The sequence below is a fragment of the Acipenser ruthenus genome, chromosome 6 (genome assembly GCF_902713425.1).
Source record: "Acipenser ruthenus chromosome 6, fAciRut3.2 maternal haplotype, whole genome shotgun sequence".
Taxonomy (NCBI): domain Eukaryota; kingdom Metazoa; phylum Chordata; class Actinopteri; order Acipenseriformes; family Acipenseridae; genus Acipenser; species Acipenser ruthenus.
In genome coordinates, this window is record NC_081194.1 from 62967918 (window position 1) to 62985229 (window position 17312).

A 17312-nucleotide genomic window follows, 5' to 3' on the forward strand; every position below is an offset into this window, starting at 1 on the left:
GACAAAAAGACAGACCAGTTTGTAAAATCCCAATATAATAGGTTTTATTTCAATCAAATAAAATTTAAGACCTCATAAAATCCACGATTCACAGAAATAAAAAGGCAATACATTTAAAATGAGGTTAGAAAATAAGTGATATGCAAAAAGCAATCAGTGCTTTAGTCCAACGTTGAGACACCAAACAGGATGAGCCGACTCTCTGTAAGCTCTGTCATTCTTAAATCAATTTCTGTATACCAAAAGAAAAATGCAAGAAAATCAACAGGATAAGTGTGGTATGTTAAAGTAACCAAAATTACAGCATACAACATCAGGGAACAGAGTTTCCTTTGGTCTCCAGTATCAGTACATTACCACAAGCAGCACTATTCACAGGTTTAATAGTTTATTATTGTCTTTCAAACAGTACTCGTTTAAAAGAATTACGTCTTAATCCATGAGGTAGCCCTAGCTTTATTGAGGTATTTAAATTCATGAACGTAATTTTTGTACATTATATATATATATATATATATATATATATATATATATATATATATATATATATATATATATATATATATATATATATATATATATATATATATATAAATTACATCTCCTTTAAATTGGTTTAGTTTCTCTCAAAATGTTCAGCAAAAGTTCAGTAGTTATTTTGAGGCTAACGAACAATTGCGAATGTATTAGTCGCACAATGGCGGAAAACATTTTATTCCATGTTAAGTAATACGTTGAATGTAAACAATGTATTTGAAGGAGACTGTTCAGTCATGTGTATGCAAAGTATTGCCGAGTGATGATAATGGATTATAACCATATGTTTATAACCATAATACAAATTATGGTTATAAACATACTGTATTCAAAATGAGATATCTATAAATATGCCATTTAAATAGTACTTTAATACAAAATCTCTTACGAATAATGCTAGATGTAAGCACTTCATTTATTTAACAAATCTTCATATGCCTAATGTGGGTAACTGGGTAGCATCCCATGTGACAGAATACAAAAGAAACAGAAAATGGCCTCTGCATGCAAAAATAAAAATACAAAAACAAAACAAACACCCTAAAGAACTCAAAAGACTATTTCCCGATACATCTTGGGCCAGAAATATGGCAATGAAAAATGACCAATATGTCTGTATTCAACAGAATCTTGTTTGAACTATAGTCTGTGGACTAAAATAAATCAAAACAATAGCTCTGCCAAAACCACTACTAAGGGGTGTATTCAACCAAAATATACAGTGCCACATTACGAACTGAGTCACTGTCCTCTTACACCCGAGGAGCTTCATGAAATCACTCAGTGTGTTTCATGAGACTTTTGATTTACTGTACTCTGACCTAAATTCAGAAGCAGATCTCCAGCTCTTGTTGCCAGATGGTAATTCACAGAGCACAGCAAAGTGTCAGTATTGTGTACATGTTCTGTGTTAACAAAATACAAGAGGAAACTGGATTCACGAGATGGGTCCCTAAACAGACACACTGCTGACCTAACCTGAGTTATGTTTCACTGGAAAAAGACAATCTGGCAACTCAAAACCTGCTCCTGAGTTAAAGACAAAGCACACAAGCAGAGTACAGTACAGTCTATCAATAAATGAATAACATCCAATACAAGCTCCTTGAAATGATTGCAACTATCAAAAAAAAACACACACACAATGAAATTTCAATGTGAATCTACAACATTCTTCTAAAAACATTTTTTAATTTTAAAAACATATATTCCGAGCCTACATTTAATTGCATGTCACCATTCGACATGGAAAAATACAGCCACTGTTCTTTTGATTGGATTCACCCAACTGTGGATCTATCAATCCTACCCCCTGAAGTGCAGCATTTTCATTTTTTTGGGAGGAAGAGGAGGGTGTACCATACTTCTCCCCGTATTCACCCCTCCAAAAATGTCGTAACTGATAATAAAACACAATTAATGCGACGCCTTTAACAGCAGGGATGGAAATAACAACCCTAACTCCAAAGAAATCGGAGCCAGTCCAGGTTTTACTAGTTTAGTCACGGCGCTCATAGTTTATATAGACAGCAGAGGTCAGTCTTGTGTACCTGCGCTCATAGTAAAGCCAGGACTGCAATGCAACATGGGTATCATTTCACTTGCTGCACAGGCTAAATGGTTCAAGCTATTAAAAACCAAGTCAAGTATACAAATGTTTTTCGACTTGTGCCACCTTCAGTGTAAAACTTTTTTCTACTTTAATTCTCAGAGCATTTAAGGGTAAAAGGTTGACATGTATTCTGTAGCCCAGTTAAAAAGCACAAGATTGATCTCCAAGTAGAACATGGTGAATACCTTACAATCTATTAGATGGATTCATGATTTAAAACATTTGGACAGACAGACTTCTTACTTCGCTCTAAAATTACAGTTTGAAAACACTGAATCTTAAAACACAGAACAGGATGTATGAGAGGCGTGATTGCCACCTGTTGGATTGGAGCAGCATGGTGGTACAGTACAGAAAGGATGAGGTAGGCTTTTGCTGTAAACAGAAAACTGAAATAACTGTCATTTTACCATTTTCAAAACAGCATAAAATCCTAACTTATGCAAACTTCATGTAAAATAGAACCCTGATGTTCACACACACACATATATATATATATATATATATATATATATATATATATATATATATATATATATATATATATATATATATATATATATATATATACATATACACACACACAAAAAAAAAAAGGTCTTATCTGATTACCAGAAATGTAGGACTATGTATAACTCAGAGGTAGTTACTAATCAGTACATAACACTTATATAGATAATAAAAACCCTAAATCTACTTACTTTATTCAGAGTACACTAAAATGGGTCTGCAGACGACTGTAAAGAAAAATGAACTTTCTTGGTATTTTCCCTGAGCAAAGTTCTTTATCCTAAGATGTTATGTGAAAATGTAAATATCATACAAAAATGATAAACCAGCATTCCCATAAAGATTAATTTTGGTATGTGCGGTTAGTGACTTTTACAGTGCATTTGTAGATTGAACACAGTGCACCATACAATCCACATTTTAAAATATGTTCTGTAAATATCTCAGTGCAGAACTTCTCAATTGTTTGGTTGTCTCTGTTAGTTTGTTTTGGTTAACCAGGGAATTCCAATGAGATTTGTTCAGACTTTATTCCTTCAATAAAGCCAAGAAACTTTGGTTTAGAATTTCAAAATGACTTGCACCTACATTGATTTATTGTTTGGTATTATTATTATACAATTTATATATATATATATATATATATATATATATATATATATATATATATATATATAATAATTAAATCAATGTCACTGATTTGTCAATACACATTAAATAAACGCAACAATCTCATACTGTGTCACTTTCCTATAGGTACAATTTCACATTCAATATCGTCAAAGTAGAGGAAAGTTTGCTTTGCACAGCATAATGAGATCATCTGTACACACGGCTCAGCTTCTTTAGTGAATGCTTTGGAATAATTCAAGTGTAGTTGTACATGACTTGTGCCATATTTACTTGGGCAACACCTCCTGATCAGTTGTCAACAGACGCAGCAGTAAATCTCAACACACTAAAGAGGAAAGACTATTTGGTCTCGGATTGAAAATATATCTTGTGGCCACATCTAATTCATTTTGAGTGGAGTTACACACAAACAGTACCACATTTTCCTAAAAGGTCCATTAAAGAAAACAACTAAAATATACTTTCAAAACAAATGCCAGCTTGTTTGATAGGTTCAGCGTTAGTAGATTGTCTCCTATATATATTCTGCAGACATTAAATTCAATAGGGTTACTAACTTTCTTATATAAAATGTAACCAGCCGTGTTCCAATACATGCTAGACAAAGCAAAACATAACCCCTTGATATCAATGCAATATTGCAATTTATAAAAAGAAACCCCCTTTATCATCAGTCTTGTCTTTTATGAGATTTTCTGGTAACGTTCTCCTTTGGCATAAAGAGATTAAATAGGAGGCTGTGTAATAGTTTAACGTGCGCCTAATTCAATTAGGCACTATAATCAAAAGCACAAATGCAGGCCATGTGGACCCTCTACTGGGGGGCAGCCCTCCTTTACTGCTGCCTTTGCATTTACAACAATAACAGGTTCTAGATGGCAGTAGGAACAAAACATTCAAGCAATACGGATACTACAGTTCACAGATATCAATTTGTTATAAAATATCTGGTAAAACAGCACTTGACACAGGCACACCAAAGACACATTCATTTAGAAAGGATAAGAAAGAAATGCTGAAGGCAGTGGCAGCACTTTAAATACAATATATTGCCTAGATTGGGTCAAATGCTGCCATATTTGCATCATAAGAATGTTTTCCCCAGGCTGGTGTGTTAAGGTTTTCCTTGGTGTCTTGTTTCCTGGGGTATCAAAGTATCCTTTGGTTTCTGACTAGGAATAGTCGTTTTAAAAAAAAAAAAATAAATTAAGTTGCTCTTCCAACAAAGTTGATTTCCTTCTCCATAACAAGGCAACTGATTGAATGAGTTTGAACATGTTTGGAATGGAAAACTGCAACCACATAAAAAGGATGGCGTGCTAGATTATATATATATATATATATATATATATATATATATATATATATATATATATATATATATATATATATATATATATATAAATGAATTACAATTTAAAGCCATCCTTAAAATGTGCACTTAGGACCACAATCTGTGTAGATGGATTGGTTAAGGTTAAATTAAAATAATAATAAAAAAAATTAAAAAATTCACAGTTTTAAGACAGTAGTTTAAAAAGTGGAGCTGCTTTGAGTGAATCCCTTCCCCTGTACTTTTACAAGTATGAGGTAGATGCTGTATCAAAATTAAAAAAGAGGGTACAAGCTTGATAAACTTTAATAAAGCTTCATTCAAGTCTTTTTCCGTTTCTGAACAGAAGGCCCTTTCTTACTGGGGTCTTCCAGGGATGCAGAAGACTTGCTTGAGGAAACTTCTTGGGGGGAACGGCCTGATCGCTCCACCGTCTCAGGCCTGCCCTCCTGAGCTTGCGGTGGGACTGAGCAGGTCCCTTCTCTCAGGAAAGAGGAGGTAGAGGGTTGCAGTTCTGCTTCATGTCTTCCCTGAGAACCAGTGGGCAGCTGTAGAGTTTTGTGAGGGCAGTTTGCCACCATGTGCATGATGCTTTGACAGTAATGGCACTTCTTTGGCTGAGGCGGTAGGTTACATTCCTTAGCATGGTGATCCAGGCCACCGCAGTTGTAGCATCTATTAGAATAAGAAAATATATATGAGGATATTCATTTGAGAATTAAAAAGAAAAAAAAAACCCACCACACACACACACAAATAGATATACGTATTAAATAAATTATGGAAGCCCCATAGCGGCACCATAACATTTTATTCAATTTGATGACAAAAACATATTATAACCATATATAAATGAAAAAAATCATAGGATTTTTTTATATCGCCAACAGATGCTTAAGTACAACACTAACGTGTGTTTAATATATTGTTTTTAAATAAAAATAAAACTCGATACCACAAAAGTCCACTAGATGGCACCAAAGCCCCAAAATTGTCACATTAAAAACATAAGTTGACAAATGTACTATGTGTCTGTCCATTCAAAATAACGATTATAAAAATAAAAAATACTGCCCTACATATTCTGATTTTTTTTATTGTCTGTATATGCAACTTTGTCCTAGCAAAAGGACATCTGCATTGATAAAGTATGTTCTACATATTTTTCCAATTGTGCGCTAAAACTTGTAAATGTAAGTCACAAATCTCTCATATCGGATACATACATTGGGAAGTTGTACACCTGGACACATTACATGACACGTCATACAGATGCTGCACAAGCTGGTAATTAATTTGAAATTCAGTTGTAAATAAAACAATAACACATTTTAAAAGGTATCATAAGACATCAGCAGCCACAAACTCAATTTCATCCACAAGCAGACTGGGAACATTCCAAAAGTGTGTACTAGGACCAGCAAACAGAAATCTGACAAACAGCAGAGCAAATAAAATAATTGCCCAATAAAATGTACCTCAAACTGGCTTCAACACTAAAAGGCAAGAATAAAACACTAAAAATTAAATCAAACAAGGAGGTGACAGCAGCCCAAAACAGCCTGTGTTTTTTTGAGGGGCAAGGAACAGGACATAACCATTCAGTCAGGGGTCTCAAGAGGAAAGTACAATACAAAATTCCACAAACAGAATATTTAAATTTGCTGTAGCATCTGTGCTCACAGCACGTTGCACTGAGAAATACAATTACTTGGTTACGTTTTCCTACAGAAAAATTCTCTAAAATAGCAAATATGTTTGACCAATTCGTTTATACTGCCTCCAACAAAGAATGCTGGATTTATGGACAAATCCATTTACAAATCAGCCACAATGGTATGCACTGTTATCCGCGTTAATGAACCATTGCACCCCACCAACGGGCCACCAATCTGCTGTTGAGGCTGCTTTCAATTCAAGGGTCCTCAGTGACCTTAAGATTTTAAAAATAAAACACATTACATTTATATATATATATATATATATATATATATATATATATATATATATATATATATATATATAATTAAACAGATCTTTGGTTGGATCACATGGTCAGAGCCATCAGTTAACATAAAACACTACGTTATTATGTTGAAATGCAAATTGTGTTTGTTTCTACCTAAAATTTGAATTACAAATAAACCCACCTCTGTAAAAATGTGAGACTTTGTTCCTATAGAACAAAACCAGAAAATGCTTGCGCGCTTTTTTTTTTTTTTTTTACAAAATCCATTAGGGGACAGAATTGTGTTTCTTTAAAACAGCAGCCTTTTAAAATGAAAAGCAAAACTGACTGTGTGGTGCTATCTAACAATATGCACAAGATGGAGGAAAGTACTGTGGGATAGCATGTTGTTGATACTATCCCACTTTGAATGGGTTACCATTATTCCTTCCCTGTGCCCTTCATATATACTGTAGAGCCATCTATATATCCGAGGGTAGAATTCAGTAAATGTATTCTTTCATTCGTTTATTGTAGGATAAAACCAAACATACTCTGGGGCAGCTGCTGCAGTGAACGGAGGTCACATAAGGCTCTTCTTTAACAGGACGGCTTTAAATTGTATATATGTGTGTGCGTGTGATAGTGGGTGAGTGGGACCGTTTGAGTGTGCTTTAGCTCAAGGGGGAGGGGTGGTATTTATTCTGTTCTTCTGACTATTTATTCATTCCATGTCAATCACCCCCCCCACCCCCCACCCCAATTCCAAAATGCTTTTCGTTCTCAGGGGATTTACACCAAAAAGGAATGGTCAACAAGCCTCAAGCACACATGCAATAGCACACAGTGTCACTCGTGCATGCTCAAATCAACTGTTAGGGTTAACCCTCTGGTACACACCAGTACGATTCTATCTAGATATGTACTGCACCAATCACCTTCTGAACTAAAATATGCATCATTTTATTTCCATTTGCATGTGCGCCAAACATATTCTTTGTTTTAAAAACCTTTGACATGAGCACATTTTTGTTAAAAAAAATAAATAAATAAACAAATATCTTTTGAGCCATTTACAAATAAACTTTATATACCCTACCTTGCTGTATATGGCATATATTTAAAATTACTAATCTAGCTAGTAAATATTTTGTACAATATTTCACAAAAAAAAAAAACCCTATAAAAAATTATGATAAAACAGCATAGAAGGTGTTTTATGGAGATCTCATAACATATAGATTTTTTTTGTACATTTAGAATGATTAAGCAGTTGCAACAAAAGCAAACAGACAAAGGAAATGAGCCCTTCATTCTACTGGGGCCTCATAGGTAACTTCCTGTTTTCAAGGTATTGTGCCATTTAACAGCTCAGGAGACGACAAAAGCACCATTGTGTAAATAAATACTGAGAATGTAAATTAGAAAGGAAGGTTTGACAAAATGACCTTATTGGAAAAGGTTTATATTTGTATCCTGCTACGTACCCAGATGTTGCCATACCAGTGCCATTAATTTATCAAATGAAATAGTCAAATACATATTGGTTTTAGAAATCTATTTCAGAGAAGATAAAAATGTGTCAAAAAAAATGATGGATTATTTGGCTACAAAATGTTTTTTTTTTTCTTTTAAAATTGGAATAAAATATATATTAAATGGAAAGTCATACAAGAATACATATTTACTCTTCTTCCAAGGTAAAATGAAAATATTATTCAATAACATTATTATTATTATTATTATTATTATGTTTATTTAGCAGACGCCTTTATCCAAGGTGACTTACAGAGACTAGGGTGTGTGAACTATGCATCAGCTGCAGAGTCACTTAATTACGTCTCACCCAAAAGACGGAGCACAAGGAGGTTAAGTGACTTGCTCAGGGTCACACAATGAGTCAGTGGCTGAGGTGGGATTTGAACCGGGGGACCTCATGGTTACAAGCCCTTTTCTTTAACCACTGGACCACACAGCCCAGCACATTTACAGCTATACTGTATACTATCTTTTGCAGCAAGGTCTTAAAAATAGTAAGTAGCAGGGTTCCAAAAAATAGTCACGTCTCCATGTGTTGCTACAATTGTTGAAATAATGTAACTGTAATTTTTCTTTTCATTGTTAACATCCCAACAACTTTGTACAGTTAACTTTAAAGTCTGTTTCAAAGCTCTTTTCAAAATGTCCACTCTAGTGCACTGGGGTTTGAGATCAGTCCTTTAAGGCACTGTCCACACTATGCCTTTAAACCGTATTAGTTACCTTTTAACCGGCTTAAAAGCACTAAACACGGTTAGCATCTACATTACACAGTGTTTAATACCGTAATCGAAAACCGGACGCGAGACCACCTTACACGGTAGTCTCAAGTCTGGTTCTAAATTAGATCGCATCATGTAGTGGGATTTGTCAGAAGGGTGGATGCTGTAATACCAAACTATATTTTTTGTGTATCCTCCAATATCCCAAAATGCTTTCGGATATGTTTTGGAGCGTGGACATTACAAATACAGTACTCATAACAGGAACCTAAAGGAGTTGAAAACGACTAGCAATACTGCTGTACTGTATACAGTTTGAGGCTTGTTGCAAAATGGTGGATCATGGAGTGATGTGATCAAATGCCGAAATCAAGGTATACTGATATCTGGAGCAATGAAATCGGTCAAGGAGAACTTCAGCGTTCAAAACAAAATGCACACATTATGATCAAATGTACCTTGCGTTTAAAAAGTAAAAAAAAAAAAAAAAGCTGTAACGTTCATGCTATGAAGCGCTAGGTCTTAAATCAGCACAGGCTCCATATTTGTCGGGTTGTAAACATAAAATACAGTGCATGGTTGGATAATGTCATATTATAGTCCTATAGGGCCATTGCGCTGCTAGGAACTGTAACTGGATTAATAGTGTGTGTACGCATTAAATCAAACTAAACATGAATTCTAAACTTGGTTGCTTTTCTGGAAGGAGAATCCCCCCTAACCAACACGTCATCAGCAGGTGCACAAAGGCTCTGTGTGTTACTCTCCCATGTCGCTTCTTTTGTTTCGGCCTCTCAGTCACGTGCTGGGAAGCCAAAACAGGAGTTGACCGCTTAGAGCCTGGAGGAAGGGCTACCCTCAGCCACGGATTCCCTGAGGTTTCCCCCTACATCAAAAAATAAAAAATATGTGGAGTAGGGTTTTTTTCCTTACCAGAGTGCTGTGCGGTTCGTATTTAGTTCTGCAGGGTGCGTGGTCGGGCTGGAGAGGCTGGGCTCTTTCCCCCAACGCAGTCATGCTCTGGAGGACGGGCCGTGTCTCAGCTGCACATTTTCATTACATTTTCAATATTTGGGGGGTAGGTGGCAGTCGCCACTGTGGGGTGCGTTAAACATTTATTATTATTTTCCATTCAAGGTTTGGCAGCCTCGTCTTTTTGGCAGGAGGTGGCCCATAGCCACTTCCTATCTGCGGCACTGGGATGCATGTAACTGTTCATGTTTTTTTTCAGCCGGCCTCGCACAGGTAGCCGTCAAGCACCCACAGACTCCAGCCAAATTTACTATTCACTTGGGCCCCAAGCGCCCATCACAGTTCATTAAATCATCTGCAATTGCAATCAATAAATCATTCATTCATTCATTATGGATTCTCTGTGCTGAAACGGTATTTTAGTGTGGACACTTTGAGCTGAATTAAAATGTTTTTGAGTATGTTTCTCAAGATCAGTTATGTAGTGTGGACAGGGCCTAAAACCACTGGAAGAGTGATTTTAAAACAAACAAACAAACAAACAAACAACCAACCAAAACGTGTAATTCTTACACCATCAGTGCACTAGAGCGGCCATTTTGAAAATAGCTGTGACGTTATTCAAAACAGTTCTAGCAACACAGGGCTAGATTTTTCTGAACCCTGCTACTCACTCTTTAAAAGACCACTAAAATAAATTAGAAAGGGCAAATAAAAAAAATCAAGACACAAGTAGATGTTTATCATGGATAAATATATATTTAAAGAAGAAACAAAAAATACTGCTGAGGTTGTATTCCTAAACACCTAGTTTGCTGCAGCTATATTATTGCTCTACTTTATGTTGATAGTTAAAATGATAAAATAAATAAATAAATAAATAAATAAATAAACAAACTGTATTCCCTATGTAGATTTGACTTGTACTTGTTACAAATAGAGAACAATCTACGGGGTTTTTCAAGATCTTTACATCAAAATACAATTTGCACCTCAGAAGTTTAATTTGGAGGACTCAAATGTTCACCAGTTTAGTAAAATTAAATTAAAATTTTCCTTCCATAAAAATGGTGCTAACTGCATCTGGTGTAAAGCACTTAACACATCAAGGCCTTTGTCAAAACAAGCAACATATTTAATACCAAGTATCATTGGGTCCTTTAGGTGCAAACACAACAGTAATATACTAAAAATAAAAGCTTTGGACTGCTCATTTAAATATAGAGAACAAAACACACTGTGCTTTAATGGGAAAGGCTGCAGATGTGTGGCAGTCAACATGACAAACATTTAAACATTTCCAATGGAAAGCCACTTTTCACGTGTCTTACTCTACAGGGCCGTTTTCAAATTCATTCAAAAATAGTATTTTCTATAATTATATTAAACAAAAAAAAAAGGGCCAGATTTATGTGAAAGTGATTTAAAATTGGAAACATGTTAGGAATAATTTAAATCAATTTAAATGGAAGGAAAAACAATGAGTCACATAAGGAAAATGTTAACTGTGTATCATCTGCATTTAAAGCAAACAAAGTAAAGTTCTACATGAGTAATCAAGTAGCCTGCATGGGGTCAAGCATGGTGGCATCTTATATTCGAGCAAGGAGGGGGAAGGGCACAGGAATGTGGGTTAGATCCCGGCTCCTGTGAGGCCAGCTACCTATTCCTGCCAACCCCCACCTCTCTCCATTCACAAATCAATCATTTTATTTATTTTAATGGATAAAACAAAATTTAAAATCTCTTAAAACACTAAAGTTGAGTGTACGGTTGATAATTTACACATTATTTTCTGATTTAATAGTTTTAATACATAGTTCCCCAATTCATAATCTTGAGTAACTTTAAACCATTTATTTTCAGCAATTACTACTACTACACAGATATTGCTCAAGCAAACTATAAAACACTTTAAAATTGTAGTAAATTCAGAAATACCAAAAGAAACTTCATCAATGCAATGTAAAAAGTAAATATTATTCACATTTATATAGTTTTCATTTTGAAAATAAATACCACTATTCAAATCCAAAAATGTACACCCATATCTGCTAAACTTTTAATCCAGAGAAATGTTTGCACCGATTTTCAAAACATGAATGTTTGAAACTTGTAAAACACACAACTCTTAAAATTAACTCTGAAAGACATTTTCAAAGCTGTTTACACCAAATCAACATTCTGATTCTTTAGAATATAAAAATACACACCCAATAAACAAAATAATAACAATAATAATAATAATAATAATAATAAACAACAACAACAATTTTATATATAAATGTAAATATTTTAATAAACAACTAATTTTGGGGTATGTAGTCTGGTTCTACATGTTTTTTTCCCTCCTTTTAGAAAAAAAAAGTCCTCTGTGGCATTTATTTGTAAAATTATTTTTTTGGTTTGTGGAGACCTTAAAGCAAAATGTTAGTTATTACTGTGTTATTTTATTGAGTTTATTAGTATAATGTTGTGTTTAATTAGTGTTCTGATTTTCGGTTTTAACCGATAAAAAAACCCTCGATTTAAAAAAAAAAAAAAAAAAAAAAAAAAAAAAAGAAATCAGAGTGCACAGCCAATAAACACCAGAAAAAACAGTGGAAATGGTTACTCAATTCACATTGACCATCCCTTTCCTATTAAAAAAAAAAGACCAAACAAAAACAAAACAAAAAAAAACACAACCACACACACACACCTACTACAAGTATTCTGACTTCGTTCTGAATACTTTAAACCCACCCAAACTACTGAGTGGCAGCACACTCCTACATTTCTATTGGAGACTCCGTTTGCAAGATTTAAAACAAGATTACAATTAGGAATAGAGGCTTGTTCGCAGTACTTAAAAGCAAAGATACAGAGGCTTTAAAACAGAATTGAAAATTGTGGTGAAATGTAAAAAAAATGCCTACACACAAACCCCAGAAGAATGTGCCCGTGACCATAAATACTTTTTTGTAGAAGACAGCAAAGGTAAGAAGGTACAACTGAATGTGCAAGTACTGTTGAGTTACTGCTATACATATTGAAACAAAATAACCCCCAAGCATTGTAGAAAGTAACTGAAACTAAAACATTTCATACAGTATATAAAAAGCAAATTAATAAAAAGTAAGTCCTAGTTATAATATAGAAAACACCATATAAACCAAAACTGTACATTCTAACTGTAGACACTAATAAAGCAGTTAAACAAACAAAGCAAACCTACAGCTATGGCCAAAAGTTTTGGATCACCTAGATTTTTAGGACTGAGCCATACCAACAACAAAAGAAAAACAATAAACATATTTTAGAAATATTTAGAAATCTAAAAAAGTATATAAAACTACAAAGCGGTATGCAATTCAATATGTTAACATAACATTATTTCAGCAGGTTTCATTGGACTTCATGAAGCAAAATCAGTTAATTATGTAGGGTGATGCAAAAAAACTTTCCACATTACATTTATAAAAAGAAAATTGTAATAAAAATAGTACAAGAAATTATACATTGTACAAAAAATGGTTTTACGTATGCCACTGCTTGCTTTAGTTACTGAAACTTGTGAATATTGTGTTGATAGTTTAAAAAGAGAATTTAAAGTCATATTCACAGGCATTGCAATCATTTTATGAACTGTAATTCCTATTTTCACCATGTAAACTTTTACAAACTGCTGATTTTTATTTTAAATAAAAGCTACATAATAAAAAGATTAGAACACCAATAAACAAACAAGCAATGTGAGCTTGTTTGGATTGTCAGTTTAAATCATTCTGATATTTTACATTAAACTGCAAGTTACAGTCCAGCTTTCTGTCCAGGACTTAACAAACAAAAAATAAATAAAATAAACACAAACTATACCTGTATAGCAGTGTGGAGTAGTGGTTAGGGCTCTGGACTCTTGACCGGAGGGTTATGGGTTCAATCCCCAGTGGGGGACACTGCTGTTGTACCCTTGAGTAAGGTACTTTACCTAGATTGCTCCAATAAAAACCCAACTGTAATGGGTAATTGTATGTAAAAATAATGTGATATCTGTATAATGTGAAATAATGTATAATGTGATATCTTGTAACAATTGTAAGTCGCCCTGGATAAGGGCGTCTGCTAAGAAATAAATAATAATAATAATAATAGTTACCTTTATCTGTATAACTATGACATCAGAAGAAATCGATAACAAAGTTGAAAAACTGAAGAAAACACTACAATTGTGTGTGTACTTCTAATTTAAGGTTTACCATTGAAGAAATAGCCGAAATCGTAGATCTCCCAATATAGATGCTTTCTGAAAATTGAAACATTCTCAAAAATCGGCAGATAACTTTCCATTGATGTCATCAATACTAAATTGTTGGTGGTTTGGTTCTATTCAAGTTTACAGTACATTGATGATCAAAAACCATGTCACACAAAATAAGACACAGACCATTTCAGTTAATGCATTCATAACCTATAAACTGGTTTAGTGTTCTATTAAAAACTTTAGTAATAAATATAATCAACCTTTTGACAGTGTATTTTAGGATTGATTCAATTAAAAAATAAAAAGGGAACATAACTAATATTTTATGTATCATGTAAATCAAAGAAACTAAAAAATGATAAAGGCAAAGGTCTGCTGGAAGCCACAATAGTGGTACAGCATTTCATGTCACATTTTTCAATGTGTCAGTTATTCATTAAATATAGGGAACTAGAAAGCAGTAACTAAGTATGTTAACGTAACAATATTCAGCAGGTTTCATTCGACTTTATGAAGCAAAATTAAATTAATTCTATTGGGCGATCCAAAACTTTTGGCCCTGCTCTCTATGCGTGTGTAATTATTTATACATACTTAAATATATAGCTTGTGACTGGTTAAAACCTCATCATAAGAACAGATTGAACTATTGCATATTTACTAATTAATATTTTTTATATATATATATATATTTTTAATATATATATATATATATATATATATATATATATATATATATATATATATATATATATATATATATATATATATATATATATTATATATATTACACACATACACACACACAATTTAAATAGCTTACCTAATTTACAATTAGATTTTAAACAGAAATATAAACAAACAAACAAAAACAAACATTCAGGTAGGATAATGTTTCGATGTGTTTTATCATGTTTTTAATATTTCAATTCTTAGTGTTATGTAACTGCTACTTTATTTAAATCAATATTAAAATCAGTTTCACAACTTTGACATAATTGTTTATTTTGCTGTGGTATTTAAAGAAAAGCCTTGCTGGCTGCAAAACTTTGTAATAGCACACAATTAGCTAGTTTCACTCCTTAATTGGAAAATAAGCAAAATTCTTTGACAACTTTGATGTTTTGCTTCTGAAATGGGCAAGCTAATTTTTTCATTCCATTTACCATTTCAGGCTTTAAACTGCCTTAATCTCATGGCCTTAGATGTTGACCTTGTAAGAACAGAGGTCAGGGGTCAGAATAGACAGACCTCAAAAGATCTGGACTGTTAATTCATGCCTGAAAGAATTCAGATCCACAAAAGAAACAGCAAAAAAAGAAAATAAACCTAATTTTAGACAGTGCCTACATGTGCAGTTTTTATTTAGACAATATTTTTTTCTTAACTTATTGTAAATGTGCACACATTAGATACCACTGAGCATACATATAATTAATTAAATTATCACGCTTTATCAGATAACCAACTTACTCTATGAAAGAAGACAATACTGAATGAGTTTGTTTAATGGAATGCTTTCATGCTCACAGAATCTTTTTTTCATTTTAAAAAGTCTAACTCTAGGGGGCTCCCAAGTAGCGCATCTGGTGAAGGCACTCTGTGTGGAGTGCAGGATGCGCCCTATAGCCTGGAGGTCAACGGTTCTAGTCCAGGCTATTCCACTGCCTACCGTGGACGGGAGTTCCCAGGGGGTGGCGCACAATTGGTGGAGCACCACCCGGGTGTCATCGGCTCACCGCGCAACAGCGACCCCTGTAGACTGGCTGGGTGCCTGCGGGCCTGCCTGTAAGCTGCCCAGATCTGCGTGGTCCTCCGACACTGTAGCTGTGAGGTGGCTGAATGGCGGGCCTGCAGAGTGTAAACAAGCAGATGGCTACCCTCACATGTTTCGGAGGACGCATGTGTCCGTCTTCATCTCTCCCGAGTCAGCGCAGGGGTGGCAGCGGTGAGTTGGGTTGAAATAAGAATTGGGCTTTCCAAATTGAGGAGGAAACGAGAACAAAAATTGCTGATTCCAAAAAAAAAAACACACCTCTCGTTAATCCTATTTTTTCCCTTGGTTTCCTGAAACTAAAGGCTATAGATATTTTGCACAGTCATCTAAAATTCGTAACTTGATTTTACTTGATTTTTTTATAAAAGGGAATTCACTATTAAATAGACATCCTTACAGAATTCAACCATTACTACCAAACAGCAGTGTACGAAATATAAAGACAATCGCTACCATTTTTGTTCTTATACCAGTACCAAAATAATCAGAGATGTAGGCAGTTTGGGGCAGTCTTATAAATGTCCCATAACATGAATATGGATAGTGTCTAAAGCCCAAATAATGCATTGATTGACTGGTTGCACACTTATAAACCTCAGCTACCAGCCAACTTCTCCACTTAAACATCTGCCATACTTTATCCTGCCCTACTGTTCCTTCCCCAGCACAACAGGATGTTGGTGCCCAGCTCGACCTTCCATCAAATCAGTCAAAAAACCCATGTGTGCTCCCAAATGCCATAAGCAAAAACAACCCAATGAAGAAACTCAGCCAAAATAATTACTCCAGTTAAAATCAGTTTAATGGTACCACACTTATCATGACCATTCCTCTCATCCATATACAAATTAGATGCATGGGATATTAAAATCATTTCTTTATCTAAATTTAAAACCAAGGTAAAGGCTTAACTCTCAAGACAAACACGAGGGTGTACCTATCCTAAAATTAAATTTTCACCTCCTACCTAAGTGGGATACATTTTATATCCAATTGTTAAAAATATAATTAAGTGTCAAATGATTCCTGGTAAGGTGTGCTTAAACTGAAAACTGAATGAATCAAGACCAGTAGACATGGTTTGTACTATTTTGAAAGTGGCAGGAAAGTAATGTGTTGAGACACATTACCAAAAAGGAGACCCAGTCATGAACTGTTGCAGACAAAGTTAAATCATTAAAACATGTCGTCACTGTTCACCACTGCCAGTCTCTTTAAACTCTTTAATATGAGAACATTCAGGAAGCTCAAATAAGCAACATGTGCGTTTTCAGGGCTTTTTAATAAACCACAAGTGTCTGGCCAAAACCTTTTAGCAAAGCAATAGGAATGCTGGGTTTTGGTTAATAAACAAACAAACAGTCTGAATAACATTTTTCTAGTCCACCACCAAAACAATAAAAGTGTATCTTTGTAACTCTGAAATTATCAAGTGGACATCTGAAATAGTTTACGAGAAATTAGCAGTTAAGGGGCGACAGAGGGT

The 17312-nt window shown here is 34.3% G+C and overlaps 1 protein-coding gene across 5 annotated transcripts in view; it reads right to left on the reverse strand.

Moving 5' to 3' along the window:
- Window positions 1-4707: 4707 nt before the first annotated feature.
- Window positions 4708-17312, reverse strand: part of LOC117411613 (protein lin-28 homolog B-like) — a 58484-nt gene continuing 45879 nt past the window's right edge. For all 5 annotated transcript variants that reach the window (XM_059025652.1, XM_059025653.1, XM_059025651.1 and 2 more), the window contains one exon: window positions 4708-5300. In XM_059025652.1, the coding sequence (XP_058881635.1) occupies window positions 4946-5300 (355 nt within the window). In that variant the 3' untranslated portion in view covers window positions 4708-4945. The remainder of the gene's footprint in view (window positions 5301-17312) is intronic.